This window comes from Pantherophis guttatus, chromosome 3 (assembly GCF_059756535.1).
Source record: "Pantherophis guttatus breed Tessera chromosome 3, ASM5975653v1, whole genome shotgun sequence".
Lineage (NCBI taxonomy): Eukaryota > Metazoa > Chordata > Lepidosauria > Squamata > Colubridae > Pantherophis > Pantherophis guttatus.
Window position 1 is genome coordinate 198822942 of NC_142065.1, and position 17200 is coordinate 198840141.

General features: G+C 40.5%; 1 protein-coding gene across 2 annotated transcripts in view; it reads left to right on the forward strand.

The window, feature by feature from the left end:
* Nucleotides 1-17200, forward strand: part of COL14A1 (collagen type XIV alpha 1 chain) — a 151470-nt gene that overhangs the window by 27993 nt on the left and 106277 nt on the right. For both annotated transcript variants that reach the window (XM_034422237.2, XM_034422236.2), the window contains exons 6-8: nt 3580-3735; nt 10619-10738; nt 15787-15951. In XM_034422237.2, the coding sequence (XP_034278128.2) occupies nt 3580-3735; nt 10619-10738; nt 15787-15951 (441 nt within the window). The remainder of the gene's footprint in view (nt 1-3579; nt 3736-10618; nt 10739-15786; nt 15952-17200) is intronic.

Here is a 17200-nt window from a genome sequence, read left to right on the forward strand (position 1 = left end):
TTAGCGGTGTTCCCCGCCCCCAGTAATGAAATCAAAAGCTCTAGAAGCTTCAACTTTCCCAGAGGGCAACCTTTGTTGTATTAGGTAGGTGAGGTCCAGTGACTTCATGCTTTCCCCCCTTTCCCTTAATTTTCTCTACTGGTTTGCAAATCCTGTCTTCCTTTCTCCCCTCCAGGAGCTGATGTACCATGTTGTCAGGTAGCAAAGTGCCAAATTGTTCTTAATTGTCTCCTCCACCCATCGGTCAGGACAAAAGCAATGGAAGACATCACTCAGGATTTCAATCATTATAAAGGCAGATCTATCCCCAAAGCTATTGCATTTTAAAAACTCAGGAGAGGCATTTGTAGAGAAAGAACATTTTTCTTAAATACACAGACAGACAGACTGACACACGCACACATGATATTTAGTTGTGGAATTTTCACCACAAATCTAGCTTGACTCTAAGAACTCAAAGGCTTTCAGCTGTTTTTCTTCATGTTAAGGAATCCTCTTTTTTCCAAATATGGATGATTAAAGCGACATAGAACATTCACTGCTAACAGAACAGAAATTTAACAGAAATTTGGGAAAGGGAATCGTTAATCAAAACAACAGCACACAGGAAGCATCATTTGCAAAACGCAGGCCTGGCTTAAGTTCCAAGAAAAGCTTTGCTTTTAATTATGACCAAAAATAGAGACACATCAGATCATTTAGCAGGATTTCTATTGGCAGGGCCATGATAGATAAGAAAATAAAGTTAGAAGTACAAGAAGCGAGCCGGCTTTACAACTTTAGAGAAGTCTTTCCTAACCAGGTATCTTCCAGATTCTTTGCTTTGAACTCCCGTGGTTCCCACCTAGCTCACAATATCTGGGAATAGTGGGAGTTGGCTGGGGAAGGCTGACCTAGAACTGTTCTAGACTGCCCATTCAGATTTTTATCCAAGCCTTATGATTTCAGAATTAAAACAATGCAGGTCTTGATTAGGTTGTTCTTATTCTGTATGCAAGATCTTAGGATGCTACAGGAATCAGACATATTTATGTTTCTCTGCTGATCAATAACTCCTCCAGCTTGAATTGAGAAAGAGCAAAAAACAAGCATTCCTGCATTTTTCAATAGGTGAAAGCTTCTTATTCTGTTACCTACCCTGGTTCCCCGAAAATAAGACCCAACCGGAAAATAAGCCCTAGCATGATTTTTAAGGATGCTCGTAATATAAGCCCTTATCCCAAAAATAAGCCCCAGTTAAGATAGTCAACCAGATGGAGGCGTTTAGTACTGTATTTCCCTCAAAATAAGACTTAACCAGAAAATAAGCCATAATGCATCTTTTGGAGCAAAAATTAATATAAGACCCGGTCTTATTTTGGGGAAAACATGATATTATTGGTCCTTTTTGTTATCTAGGTTTGATATCTAGTCACTGTGTTGGGAGACCAGGCACTTGGAGATGTGCTGTGCCAGCCATTCCCTCCAATGTCCACTTAAAGTGTCCCATGCAACACAAACCAACAAGACACTACTTCTTCTACAGCATTATTTGCTGCTGACCAAAATGTCAGACTTGGAATATATGGGACTAATTGCAGTAGTTTCCTAGGCGTATTAAACATTCAAGTCAATCTGTAAACAGATTTTCACTCTTATTTGGAATTCTTCCTATAGGGCTGTGATGGTGAACCGATGGCACGTGTGCCACAACTGGCAGGCAGAGTCATATCGGTGGGCACACAAACTCAGCTCCAGCTTTTCCTGCCTCCGGAGGGCCTGAGGGGTGGATGGGGAAGGCCCGTTTTTCACTCTCCCCAGGCTCCAGAGCCTTTCTAGGAGCCTGGGGAGGGCGAAAATGGTGGGACAGGAAGTCAGAAAACGGGCCATTTCCAGCCTCCGGAGGGCCTCCGGTGCGATGGGGAAGGCTGTTGTCCCCCTCCCTATGCTCCCAGAGTGGCTCTAGAGCCTGGGGAGAGCAAAAAACGGGTCTACTGGGCCCACCATGCCATCACGTGCCAAAATCGGGGGGAGCACGGGGGGGTCATGCGCGCACGCACGGGGTGCATAGAATTATGGATGTGGGCATGTGCATGCACTCCCCCCGTGCTCCCCCTGCTTTTGGCACGCGACGGCAAACAGGTTAGCCATCACTGCTATAGGGGATGGATGTCAACAGAGCTTTTATCAACAGTAGCCCTAGAAAGACTGCAGGGAAGAACAACAGAGATGGTAAGGTGTCTGGAGGTTAAAATCTACCAAGCATGGCTAAAGGAATTAGGTATGTTTAGTTTAAAGAAGAAAAGACTGAGGGGAAACATGATAGCAGTCTTCTATTAGTTGAAGGGGGCCTCAGGGAAGAGGACATTAATCCACACAGGCAGGCAGGACAAGAAGCAATGGGTGGAAATGTGGAAATAAGGAGGAATTTCCTGACAGTGAGAACTATTAAGTTTCCAGGAGTTGTGGGTACTCCATCACTTGAAGTTTTCAAGAAAAGATTGACAATCATTTGTCCAAGATGGTAGTAGAACTCCTGCCTTGAGTAGGGGTTCGACTAGAAGACCACTAAGGTCCCTTCCAACTCTATGAATTTATGATTCTATGAAGTTTAATTCCATGGTTTCTCCCTCCCTCCCTCCCTCCCTCCCTCTCTTTCTCCCTTCTTTCATTTCTGGACCACTCATCTCCTTGAAGTTTTGCTGTTGAATGTAAACTGGGCATGCTATTTTATTGTCATAAAAGCAAATACCAAGAAATGAATATGAAAACTCTAGCTGGGTTTGCGGGGCATACAGGATAACAAGCATTACTAGATCTTGAGAAAGCTGATTTAATTCAGATGTTTGATCAAATAAATTTTGAAATAAAGTTCAGAATCAAATATCGACATGCCCTGTGAGACTTAAAATAGATGGGTAACTGTCATCTATTTTATTTTTATTTTTATTTTATTTTTATTTTATATTTTATTTATTTGATTTGTGTAGCCATCCATCTCACAAAAGTGACTCACAACAACTGAAAACATCAAAAAGAGAGCACAGTACAGCTAACCCGTTGACTTATGGCCACAAGTGAGCCCAAAATTTCAGCTGCTAAGTGAGACATTTGTTAAGTGAGTTTTGCCCCATTTGAAAACCTTTCTTGCCACAGTTGTTAAGTGAATCACTGCAGTTGATAAATTAGTAATCTGGTTGTTAAGTGAATCTGGCTTCCTCATTGACTTTGCTGGTCAGAAGGTTGCAAAACGTGACCTTGGGTCACCCCAACGGTCATAAGTGTGAACCTGTTGCCAAACATCTGAATTTTGATCACATGATCATAGGGATTCTTCAAAGTCGTAACTGTGAAAAACAGTCAGAAGTCACTTTTTTCAGTGCTGTTGTAATTTTGATTGGTCACTAAATGAACTGTTGTAAGTCAAACACTACCCGTATATTTCCTTTTCTTTTCTTTTTTCTTTTAGTCTAAGCTTGTTAGCATATGTATCTGGGCTAGATCTCTATTTCTATAACTCTTGTTTTTAAAGGAAAGCCCAACCTACATTGGATAAAATTCATTGATCAATCATCTTCCTTGTTATTTTATTCTAAACAGAAAACCAATTTAAGTGCAAAATTCCAGCCTTCGCAGACATCGTTATCTTGATTGATGGGTCCTGGAGTATTGGCAGATTCAACTTCAGGCTTGTGCGTCTTTTCTTGGAAAATCTGGTTATTGCCTTCAACGTGGATTCTGAAAAAACAAGAATAGGTAATCTTTCAACAATCCGAGTTTGTCTGTTTTGGTTTCCTCAACTCTTTATATTAATATGATTCCTTCTTTTGGGAGAATATTTAATTAAGCCATAATGCTATCGTGTCAAATTCCTTCTGAAAGGATGGATTTGAGTGTTTCTATAGGAAGGAATTCCTGAAAACCCTAATGGACCTAATCAAATATTTTTCTTCGTATATGTGTCATCCCAGATGTGTTGATGGATTTGAACCAAGTTCTAGTGTGATATCTCAAACATCATACCCAGAGGTGGGTTTCAGCAGATCACATAATGACCGGCTGTAAGCTGAGGGCATATACCAGTCTAGTAACTGATTTTTTTAATATAAACAATAATGCACTTCAATGGTTAGATGGCCTAGACACTGGCATCTGAATATTTTATTGTGTTTTACTAATCTAGATGAAATGTTAATATATACTGCTAATCCATGTATGATATGGCGTACACTAAATAAATAAGGACTGCCTAGAATAGAATAGAATAGAATAGAATAGAATAGAATAGAATAGAATAGAATAGAATAGAATAGAATAGAATAGAATAGAATAACAGAGTTGGAAGGGACCTTGGAGGTCTTCTAGTCCAACCCCCTGCTTAGGCAGGAAACCCTACCCCACTTCAGAGAAATGGTTATCCAACATCTTCTTAAAAACTTCCAGTGTTGGAGCATTCACAACTTCTGGAGGCAAGTTGTTCCACTGATTAATTGTTCTTAACTGTCAGGAAATTTCTCCTTAGTTCTAAGTTGCTTCTCTCCTTGATTAGTTTCCACCCATTGCTTCTTGTCCTGCCCTCAGGTGCTTTGGAGAATAGCCTGACTCCCTCTTCTTTGTGGCAGCCCTTGAGATATTGGAACACTGCTATGATGTCTCCCCTAGTCCTCCTTTTTGTTAAACTAGACATACCCCGTTCCTGTAACCGTTCTTCGTATGTTTTAGCCTCCGGTCCCCTATAGAAAAAGCCATTGTTACATTGGTGCACGCAACCAATTCCTCTCCATGTTCATATCATCTTTTTGATGTCATTGTGTTTTGTATTATAAATGTCAGATGTAAATGCCTTATTCTCCAATGTGTAAATAATGTATATATGGAACATCAGAGGTTAACTTATTCTTTGGACTTTAATGTATTCATAACTTACCACTCCCATTCCTAGCTCCACCCCTTGTATATATAAGGAGCCACCCTCACCATTCTCGTCGCTTCTACCTTGAATATTCAGTGAATATAGAATGCCTATCATAATTAAAAAGAAATATATTTAAAGCTCTAACTCCTATTATCTTTATTGAGTCTGATCCTGAAAATATTGCAACAAGCTGGTAGCAGAGGATGGTTAATTGACTCAATAAGTAATTAAAAATGTCCAAGAAAGATAGGCCCAACACCAGGGTCTACAGCAAAGAAATAGAAACTGATCAAGAGATGATCAACGAATCCACCAATGCGATTTCGAGAGAATCCGAAGAATACACCACTGAAGAAGAAGAACTAATGAGTGAAAATAATGACCAGAAAGAAATCGAAATAGAAAATAACGAACTCAGGTCAGAGATATTAAAGATACTAAAAAGCCAAAAGAATGATGAAAGTCTCATCGCGGACCTCCAGGAGATGCTGAAGAACAGCGGAGCAGCGAGAGAGAAAAACGTCATTAAAGAAAAACCCAAAGATCAAAAAACCGTAAGTGAGATGACTACTGAGAAAATAGTTGTTAAAAAGAAAAGATGTGATCCCGCGCGAAATTTTGAATGGCAGCCATCTTGGTTTCAACGAACTTCAAAAGAGAATGGAGCAGAGCCAATCAAAACGCTCAGTTCAAAATTTCTGGCGCGAAAAACACTATCAGACGAAGAAAGTGAGAAAGAAGTCTCAAACTCTTCAGATGATCCAAAATCAGAAAGTGAAGACGATTTAACAAAACCTCAAGTAAAATCAGCAATGAAAACGCTTTTTGCTGCTTTTGGGCCAAGACTGAAAATTACCAAGACATCTACGAAGAAGCAAGAAATCAAACCGGCGACTCAAGACCTGCACGCTCCCATCCTGACTTCGAAAGCGACGACGCCCGAGCCCAGAGAGCCATGCCGATTTCGCCCTACACCACAGACAAAATCGAATACCAACGCACACAAAAAGAAGAAAAGAACCGTCACCACCACCAGAACCCCAAAAACCGAGCCAGAGACCGACTCATCTGAGGAGGAGCGGATCGAGAGAGCTGAAAGGGAGAGAACCTTCCACGACGCCACCAAAGAAGAAATGAGCAACGCGCATGTGCGAAACTACGTAGACGACCCAGAAGGACTTGAACTGGCCAGAGAACCGCGCAGACTCATTGCAAGCATCCCAATGCCGTTCTGTAATTTCCTGCACTTGAGAGATCACGGACTGCCCCAGGTTGTAAGTAATGGACAGAATAATGTAGGTAACTTACCCAGTGACTTCCCAAAACTTAGAATTGATGGCATTAATTTACAAGAGTGGTATCAACAGCTTCAGGTTATTTTCATGAAAGAAAATTTACTATTCTTTATAACTAGCCCTCCAAGAAGACCTTGGACTTTAAAAATAGATTGTTTACATCATAGAGCATTTTTCATAATAATATCTAGCGTGTCTCCTGCAATGTATCATAGCATCAAACCAAACCTAACTGTATCAGAAATAATTCAATGCATGTTTAATCTATTTCACAGCGATAGCGTAGCTACAACCACAAGAATGTCTAAGGATTTCTTTTCCTCTAGAGTAAAACCAGGGGTTTCTATAAGTGAGCATTTGATAAATCTAAACAAAATAAGAGCTGAGCTACAATTGAGGGGGGAAGTGATTTCAGATCAAACAATGAAAAGTGTTATTATCAATTCACTTGATCCATCATGGGATAGCTTTATGTCACACTTAGATACCATTAATTTGGGATATTTATCCATAGAAAGTCTATCTAACAAATTGATAGCAGAAGACAATTCAAGAAAAAATCGATCCAGTAACCAAACAGACCACAAACCTTTTAGGAAAGTAGTCTTTCAAGATAAACATAATGAGGCCTTTAGATGCTACAATTGTGGATCCAGGGAACATAGTAGAAGAGACTGCCCCAAAGTCTCAAGAGAGAGACATAGACCAGAACATAGGAGCAAATATAATTACAGACAATCTTCCACAGATAGACACAAATATAGAAGCCCACCAAATTACAAAGAAGGTAGAGGGGGTAGAGAAAATTCAAAAGAGAGGAAATCTGGGTCACTGAATGGGCTAAATAAACAAGACAGCACCAGAACACAGCAGGATGAGAATAACAATTGGCTTATTGATTCTGGTGCAACAAATCACACCACCAACAACAAAAGTATATTATCTTCATTTATAGAAGATAAGTTTGTGATAAAGGTAGCTAATCAAGAAAAGGTTCAAGTACTAGGCAAAGGAAATGTGACCTTGCCTGGTCTAGGGAAAATAGAGGGGGTATTATTAATCCCAGAAATACCTCACAACATACTAAGTGCCATAAAATTAAGCAGAGAATCTGATATCAATATAGTTTTCTCAAAGGGGAAAGCAACTATAGAAAAGAACAAAACAAATGTAGGTACTGTAATGATAAAAGGAGGTCTACCCTATCTGATAACTAAAGAAAGATGTTTACATAACATTGATTCAAATATGGAAGATTGTATTGAAGCAGATGATGAAAATGTCAGTAACAGTGACAATGATGAGTGTAGAATAACTCATGATCACAAAAATACATACAAGGAAAAGAAACCAAAAATAGGTAAACCAATTCATGATGAGTGTGCTCACATCTTACACAGGAAGTTAGGACATGCAAGCTTTCCTGTAGTACAAAAAATGACTGAACACGCAGAAGGTGTCAAAATAAAAAATTGTGAAAATTATTTGGAATGCTCAGTATGCAAGTCCACCAAACTAAAAACCAGTCCCAGACCAAAAAAATCTAACAGATCAACTAACAATATTTTTGATTTGGTACATATGGACTTAGTTGGTCCATTAAGTCCCTCAATTACCTATAGAAAACGTTACTTCCTAACAATAGTGGATGACTACAGCCGATATGGTTTTGTTTACACATTAAAGCACAAGGATGAAACATTTCAGAAATTTAAGGAATTCTACAAACGTATAGAAACACAACATAATATCAGAATAAAGCAAATTATGACAGATAGGGGATGTGAGTTCATGTCTAAAGAATTCTCCCAATGGTTAAAGGATAGAGGAATGTTACATTTCACGTCCAATCCTTTTTCTGCATTTCAAAATGGAGTTGCAGAGAGGAAAAATTCCACACTACAAACCATGATTAGGTGCACATTAGAGGATGCTGGTTTAGGCAAACAATTTTGGTCAGAGGCATTACATTATTCGAATTACACTCAAAATAGAACCTGGTCCAGTATTGTGAATAAGACACCATATGAGGTGATGTACAATAGAAAACCCAAATTATCACACATGCACATATTTGGAGTCACTGCAGACGTACACATACCTAAACAATTGAGGAGAAAGGGAGAAAACGTATCCAGGAGATTAAGATTCATGGGATACGAAACTGGAACCAAAGGGTACAGATTTATTGATAGTAATAACAAATTTATAGTATCCAGAACAGCTGTGTTCCATGAACAGGCCAATTGGTCAAAATTGCACCTTAATGAAATATTTCCTAATAAATGTAAAGATACGATATCTTGCGAGGAAGGAACAACAGAAAATCAAAATATTAACAAAAGTAAGAACAAAACCAAAACTTGGACTAATAGTCAGCATAAAATAAAGACAGACACATTAACAAAAAAGGAAGCTAGATATTTGCATGATAACCATAGCAAGCCTGAAAGAACTATTAGAAACAATAGAAACCAAATACCAAATAAATACAAAGATTACATAATGCATATGAATGGAGAACAAATAACACCTAATACATATGAAGAAGTATTGAAACTTCCACATGAAGAAAGAGAAAAATGGGAACTAGCTATGGAAAAAGAGATGGAAAGTTTACAAGGATTAAATGTATTCACACCTGCGATCGCACCTAAGGATAAAACAATTATAGGTACCAGGTGGATTTATAAAATTAAGAACTTAGAAGGAGGCAATACCTTATACAAGGCTAGACTAGTTGCACAAGGCTATGCACAAAAATATCCAGAAGACTATACTGATACATATTCACCCACAGTGAGAACAGAGAGTGTCAAAACAGCCCTTGTAGTAGCATCTGCACTCAATCTGGACGTATTCCAATATGACATACAGACCGCATACTTACATGCAAAATTAGATAAGGAAATATATGTAAGAGCACCACACAGTCAATACACTAATAAGAACGAAATTTGGTTATTAAATAAGAGTCTGTACGGATTAAAGCAATCCGGCAAAAGATGGTACGATTGCTTGGTAAAAGTACTTAAGACCATGGATTTCAACGCCACCACTGCTGATAACTGTTTCTTTGTAAAAAAGAGTAATGATCATATTGAATTTGTATTAATTTACGTGGACGATATTTTATACATTGGAAAGCATAAAGAGAGCAGGGAAATCTTTGTAAATAAGTTAAATGAACACTTCTCACTGAAATCTCTGGGTAAAGTGAATAAATACCTTGGTGTGCAAATTAACAAAACTAAAAGGGGATTCAAACTTACACAGAAAGATAAAATCATCGAACTCCTAAACAAATGTAACTTAAATAATGCTAAAACCTGTGACACCCCTATGCAAACTGATTTTCTTAGAAACACTGATGAATCTTCCCCTGAGTTTAAAGACAACACATTTTACAGATCAGTTATAGGTTCACTCCTTTATATATCTAATTGGACTAGGCCAGATATTGCATTACCTCTCAATCTATTGTCAAGATATGTTAGTAAACCAACCTTGTATCATTGGGAAGCTGTCAAAAGAATTCTAAGATATCTGAAGGGTACATTAGATTTTTGTTTAATGTTGGAACCCAATAATGACAGAGAACCAAAAATTACTTGTTATGCTGATGCAGATTGGGCTGGTGATACATCATGCAGAAAGAGTACTTCTGGTTATGTTTTTCTATTGAATGATTGTCCAGTTTACTGGTATACTGGTAAACAAGAACTAGTAGCCACTTCTACTACAGAAGCGGAATATGTTTGTTTGTCCAAGGCTGCAAATAACCTTGTATGGTTCAATGATCTGATCACTGATGTTTGGAAGAAACCCACCTTACCATTTATTATGCATGAAGACAATAAAGCGGCCATTGAAATATCCAGATCCGATGCAATTGGACAAAGGTCCAGGCATATTGATATAAAGTTTAAGCATGTGAGACAACTGTCTCAAGACGGATTCATTAAAGCAATACATTGCGATACTTCTGAACAATTAGCTGACATATTAACAAAACCCTTACCTTCTAAACAACACAAATATTTAACTTCTAAATTATATGTATTATATTGTCCTGAATCAGAATGTAATTGGTGTTGTGTAACGAACCGGCATTTAGAGGGGGATTTGTCAGATGTAAATGCCTTATTCTCCAATGTGTAAATAATGTATATATGGAACATCAGAGGTTAACTTATTCTTTGGACTTTAATGTATTCATAACTTACCACTCCCATTCCTAGCTCCACCCCTTGTATATATAAGGAGCCACCCTCACCATTCTCGTCGCTTCTACCTTGAATATTCAGTGAATATAGAATGCCTATCATAATTAAAAAGAAATATATTTAAAGCTCTAACTCCTATTATCTTTATTGAGTCTGATCCTGAAAATATTGCAACAATAAATATACTTTCTTTTCTCCGCAAGGCCTGGCACAATACAGTGGTGATCCCAGGATAGAATGGCATCTGAATTCCCACAACACAAAGGAGGCTGTCTTAGAAGCAGTGCGAAACCTCCCCTACAAGGGTGGAAATACCTTAACCGGTACGGAGTTGTATATGACCGCTTGAAATGGATTTTTTAAAAAAAGTATTTGCCATTTACCTGATTCATACTCTGTAAATAACGCAGATGCATCTTGCTTCCTTCCGTATTATATTTCTGATTCTTTTTTTTTCCCACTGGCCTTCAGGGTGCACAGTATTTAAAGGCTATCCTCTAGCACAGTTTAGGGAATATCATTAAAAGAACGGTATTCTTTATCATCAAGAGAAAAGAGGGAAGCAAGGTAACACAAACCTTGTTCTGATAAGACAAAGGGGAAGATTTATTGCAAATGGATTCCTTTGAATTATGCGAGAGGAATGCACTCCTAGGTGATTTATTGCAGTGTTATATTATTTATCTGAGAGAAACAGATAATGTGTGGCTGAGCAGAATGCTCTGACTGAAGGACCTTTCCGTCCACGGCCGAACTCTTGAGTTTAGCTTGAGTTAATAAGGCTATTCTTAAAAAAGAGAAAAAAAAACAGAAAAAGGAGAGTTAACAGGTAGAGGTCTCTGAATGGGATGTAGGAGGTGAGAAGTAAGTTTAATAGTGTGGTGGGTGGGCAACTGTGTGACCCTTTTATGACCTATGGACCTATGGAATTCCTGAGATAACATGGCTGCTCAGGAATTTTGGGAGTTAAAGTCCACAGGTCATAAAGGTTGCCCACTTAGTTGTTAAGGCACTAGGTTGGAAAGTAGGAGAACTTGAGTTCAAGTCCTGCCCTAGCCATGAAAGCCAGCTGGGTCATGATGGGCCAGTCTCTCTCCCTCAGCCCAAGCCACTCACAGAGTTGTTGTTGTTGTGGGGAAAAGAAGAGGGGGAAGGTATCTTCGGCATGTTCATCACCTTGAGTTATTTGTAGAAATAATGAAGACAAGATATAAATTAAATAGTGGTCATGATTATACAATCAAGGCCTGCTCTATGTACCGGCACATTGATGATGGAATGGGGCAACTTGTCACTGCCAACTCGCCACAGCCATCTCGCTGCGGCCTAATCACCACAGATGATCATCTTGCTGCAGGACAATTCAACAATTCAATTTAATTATTTAAAATAATTTATAAAATATTTTGATTTTCGCCATTTACATTTCATTTTGTCCCTCCTTTCGCATCCTTTCTTTAATGATACTACTCCACCAATTCTTCAATATTAGTATAACTCTTGTCCCGTAGTGAGTGGGCTGTGGTGAGTTGTCCTAAATCCCATGGATGAGGGGATGGAGCCAGGGATGAAATCCAGCAGGTTCTAACAGGTTCTGGAGAACCGGTAGCAGAAATTTTGAGTAGTTCAGAGAACCGGCAAATACCACCTCTGGCTGGCCCCAGAGTGGGGTGGGAATGGAGATTTTGCAATATCCTTCCCCCAGGAGTGGGAAGGGATGGGGATTTTGCAGTATCCTTCCCCTGGAGTGGGGTGGGAATGGAGGTTTTGCAATATCCTTCCCCTGCCACGCCCACCAAACCACGCCCACAGAACCGGTAGAGAAAAATTTTGGATTTCACCCCTGCATGGAGCTTTGCTCACTCAATCATAAATGTCACTTTGGCTTTTGGGACATCCGCCCTCCCAACTGCTGATACACACAATAACAATCCTGCTGACAGAACAGATAACCACAAGCAACATGCAAGGGCATTCGGACACCAGCTATTCTCTAGTATGGGGCTACCCTTGAAGAGTATCTGGAAACCACAACTAATACATAATGTGGGAATGCGAACAGTCTTGGGCATCTCTAGGATTGCACACGTAACATCTCTGTTATGTGAGCTACATCAGGTGCTGGTTTGCTTCTGGGTCTAATTCAGGGGTGGGCTTCAAAAATTTTTAGCAAGGGGTTCTCTGCCCGGTTGCTGGGTGGGCGTGGCCATGGTGGGCGTGGCCTAGTTGGCCTTCTGCATCACAGTGTGTGTATGGGGGGTGTTTTTGCCTTCCTTGGGTTCTGGAGGCTTTTTTCAAGCCTCCGGGAGGGCGAAAACAGCTTCCTCAGGCTCCGGAGGCCCTCTGGAGGCCGGAAACAGCCCCATTTCTGGCCTTCCCAAACTTCCGGTGGGCCCGATTTTGGCCCTCCCTGAGCCACTCTGAGTGCCCTGCACTTATCTGCATCCAAAACGGGCCACCTGGGGGCTCCTGGGAGGGGCAGGGTGGGGTGGGCAGGGCCAGCCAGGAGTGGGATTTGGGGGCTCTCCAAATTGCACAGAATTTTAGCTAGAGGTTTTCCCAAACCCCTGCAAACCCCCAGCAGGTCTAATTCCAGATGTCAGTTACCCCCTTTAAAGCCCTCTATGGCACGAGACCAATTTACCTGATGGACATCTCATCTCAATTCCATCATTCCATCCCACCTGGTCAAGTAGGAGGGTATGTTGCAGACCCCTGATGGCACAGTGATTAGAATGCAGTATTGCAGGCACTCTGCCCACAGCTTGGAATTCAATCCTGATGGAGCTCAAGGTTGACTCAGCCTTCCTACTTTCTGAAATCAGTAAAGTGAGGATCCAGATTGTTGGGGGCAATATGCTGACTATGTAAACTGCCCAGAGAGGGCTGTGAAGCCCACTCTATAGAGCAGGTATATAAGTCTAAGTGCTAAGTGTTATTGCTAGCCCATTGGTTTAAGAATTTCAATTGGTGGGCTGCAGGAAGAGAGGCTTCTCTGCCATTGCTCCCAAACTTTGAACACCCTACTCCAGCGGTGAGGTGTTTCCAGGGTGGGCTGCTGGGGGTTCGCAGGGGTTCAGGAGAACCTCTAGCTAAGATTCTGTGCAGTTCGGAGAACCCCCAAATCCCACTCCTGGCTCACCCCGTCCACCCCTCCCCCCCAGGAGTCCCCCACACTGCCCATTTTGGATGCAGGTAAGTGCAGGGTGTTCATGGAAGCTCAGGGAGGGTGAAAAATGGGCCTACTGGAAATTTGGGAGTGCCAGAAACGGGCCCATTTCCAGCCTCCAGAGGGCCTCCAGAGCCTGAGGAGGCCGTTTTTGCCCTCCCGGATGCTCGAGGAAAACCTCCGGAGTCTGGGGAGGGCAAAAATGACCCCCCCCCCGCCATGGTGCAGTAGGCCGACTAGGCCACGCCCACCATGGCCATGCCCACCCACAACTGGGCAGAGAACCCCTTACTAAAATTTTTGAAGCCCACCCCTGGGTGTTTCCTCCCCCCACTTTCATGGCCTTCAGAAAGAATGTTAAGACCTGGTACTGCCAATTGGTATTGGGGTCAAAGAATGATATGCCACCCTGGGGGTAATTGGTAGCATGCCTCTGCTGCTGTATCTTAATAGCCCAGTTTTTATTTTTATTTTTTTTTAATCTGTTTTAACTCTGTGTTTAATTTATGCTTTTATACCATGGTATGTTAATTTATTGTAAATAAGAATCACTTAGGTAAGATGAGTGGTGGAAAAATGTGATTAATAAATAAACAAATAAATAAATAAATAGTCCCCAGAAGCTGTAATTGAAGCAATCTGTCTTGCTTGCTATCTGAAAATTAGTTTCCCTACTGTGATGATCATGGCCCTCTTTGAATGCCTGCTAATTAGGAACCAGATTATTTATTGCAGAAAAAGAATAATGTATGTTCAAGTAAAAACAAGCATCTACAGGTTTCTTTAGCTACCCTTAATTGCTCCCCCTCCCTGCCTTTGAGTTAATTGTGACTCCTCATGACTGCCTGGACAAGTCCTTGTAAAATTTCTTGGCAACATTTTGGGAAATGGTTTGCCCTTGCCTGCTTCTTAGGGCTGAGATTGAGGATTGGCTCAATATCTCCCAGCTGTCTTCATACCTAAGGCAGGACTACAAATCATGGTCTCTAGTTTATAGTCCAGCACCTTTAACAACAACAACATTAAATTGGTTCTTACCAGTTGTGGGTTGCCTCCGGTTCGGACCGGTTCGCAAGAACCGGTAAGTAAAACCGGCAGGAGACTCCGCCCATTGACCCAGACGTCATTAGAAGTGATTTGCGTGGGCATGATGCAAATCGGTAGTAAAGGTAAGTAGAACCCACCCTTGGTTCTTACATTTAACTGTAGTCTGTTTTTAAAACTAAGAAAGTCCGCTTGGGAATATAGTGGAAATATTGTTGTCCTGCCATTGTCCCCAGACTTCAGTTCCCCCAAACGCCTCAAGAGTACTCTGCATTTCCCCCTCTTTCTTTAATTTAAAAACACAGAGAACAGAAACCAAAAACCACTGCCTTGAACCAGAATCCACTGATTGGGTCTTGCAGAAATAGACATCCCCACCTCTCACTTCAAAATTAATATTTAAAATAAAATATTTGGATACCCATTCCGTCAGCATCTTTACATTATATGCATTTGTCTGGTTGTATGAAAAAAAGTCCTCAAATCTCCCCAAACACTTGAATAATTTCAGTTGGGGAAAGGGTAGCTAAAACAACGTGAAGCCACCATTCCCCTTAAAGGACCTGAAGCCCAAAAGCCAGGACATATGATGAAATAGAAAGACATGCAAATGGTATAATAGGATGCTCATAAGTTGTGCACACCCCCAGCCTTGAAAGACAAGAGTAGCTTTATGGTTGCTTTGCTGTAGCTGTCCCAGAAATAAGTTCACTCAACTTTTGAACATAATCAACAGTATTGGCTTTATAGAGGCCCAGAGCTGATTTTGATCTGATGCAGAATCTTTTGGTAAAAGTGCCTTAAGCTCGTTTGCTACTCTCCGTATCACCTATTTCTGTCTGTAGACTTATATTGGGTCCTCCTAAACTTTAGGTTTCTAGAATACTTCTAGTCTTTTCCCCATAGAAAACTGCTGCTTCATGCATCCATGACACATACCCTCTGAGATCTGTCGGTATCGTTTTCTCAGTCTTTGTTGAATATAATTCCATATTTATTCTTAAAAGAATTAAAAGGAGCTTCTTATCTGTTAACCAGGAGGAAGCAGTCTACCAACCATTATAACTAATAAAAGATAAGTCTTGCAGCCATAGCAATATAAATATCTTTGGTTAACCTTCTCCTTGGCCTTCTGTCTCCTTTCTTCTGTATGGACAGGTCTTGCCTTAACTTTTATTTTGGAAAACAACTTTAAGCCAGATGCAGGTTCAAGGCCTGGAGTCCCCAAAATTGGCATATTGATCACTGATGGGAAATCCCAAGATGATGTCATTCCACCTGCAAAAAACCTGAGAGATGCTGGGGTCGAACTCTTTGCCATAGGTATGTATTGCAGAAATACTCATTGAATTGAGATTCTAGAATGTGCCTACCGTAGTTCAATGCAGGATCTACAGTGTAAGATGTATTTACAGCAGGAAACCTGTGATTCCCAGCTGTCTAAACTCAGCAGTAAAGTGGTTGAATTTTGGTGGGTGTGAATTCAGGCTATTTTAGGGGCCTAAGTAGAGATGTGCAGATTGTTTCAAAATTGAATGGTTTCAAAATAACAACATCAACGTTATTGTCATTGTATACCCATACAACAAAATTCACTTAACACCCAAAGACCAGGTCCAACACACATAACAATCCCCCAAACACACTCCCACCCACCACAAATTCCCTGCCCCTAAACCACCCAAACATCCACACAACAGACCAAGTAATGCTGTCCAACAGCTCACTGATGGTGGCCCTTTAGTTCATGGTTGAGTGCAATTATAACTCTGGGATAAAAACTATTCAGAAAATGTGTGGTCCGAGTTTTAATTGTTCTGTATCTTCTGCCAGAAGGCAACAGCCCAAAAAGATTGTAAGCAGGATGGGAAGAGTCTCTGAGAATGTTGTATAACTTCCTCAAACAGCAAGATTCGAAGATGTCGTCCAGGGCTAGTAGCTGGAGCCCGATGATATTCTGGGCAGTTTTAATGATTCTCTGTAGAGCATTTTTGTCCACTACAGAGCTGCTCTCATACCATACAAGAATGTCGTATGTCAGGACGCTCTCAATGGTGCTGTGATAGTAGGACAGAAGTAGATGCTGAGATAGATTTATCTTGCTGAGCATTCTCTTCTGTGCCTTCTTCACAAAATGATTGTTTCAAGTTTCGAACATGTGTTTTGATCATGAAACGGGACCGTTTTGAGTTTGGAATGGACTTGTGCCAAACAGAGCATCTGTTTTAATTTGAAATGGAGTGTTCCAAAGTTGAAACATAAGCTCCATTCCCAGCCACATCTTTAACTTTCACCAAATCTTGGAGAAGGGACCATTAAGCTACCCAAGACCTTTTTAGTGACATCACTTGCCTTGGGTTGGCTCCTTATGTCCAGAAAGCTAAAGGTTGAGTCCTGACCATAAGAACCACAATGTTGCTAACATCAGTTGATAAGCATCTATCTTTTGCTGATATACCTCCAGAAAAAAAACACACACAGTTCGAAGGCAAGTTGTTCTCCTGAGCATATTGATCATTGATGAAGTGATGTCCACCGTAAACAATTCCTGTGTACATATTGACAACATTGT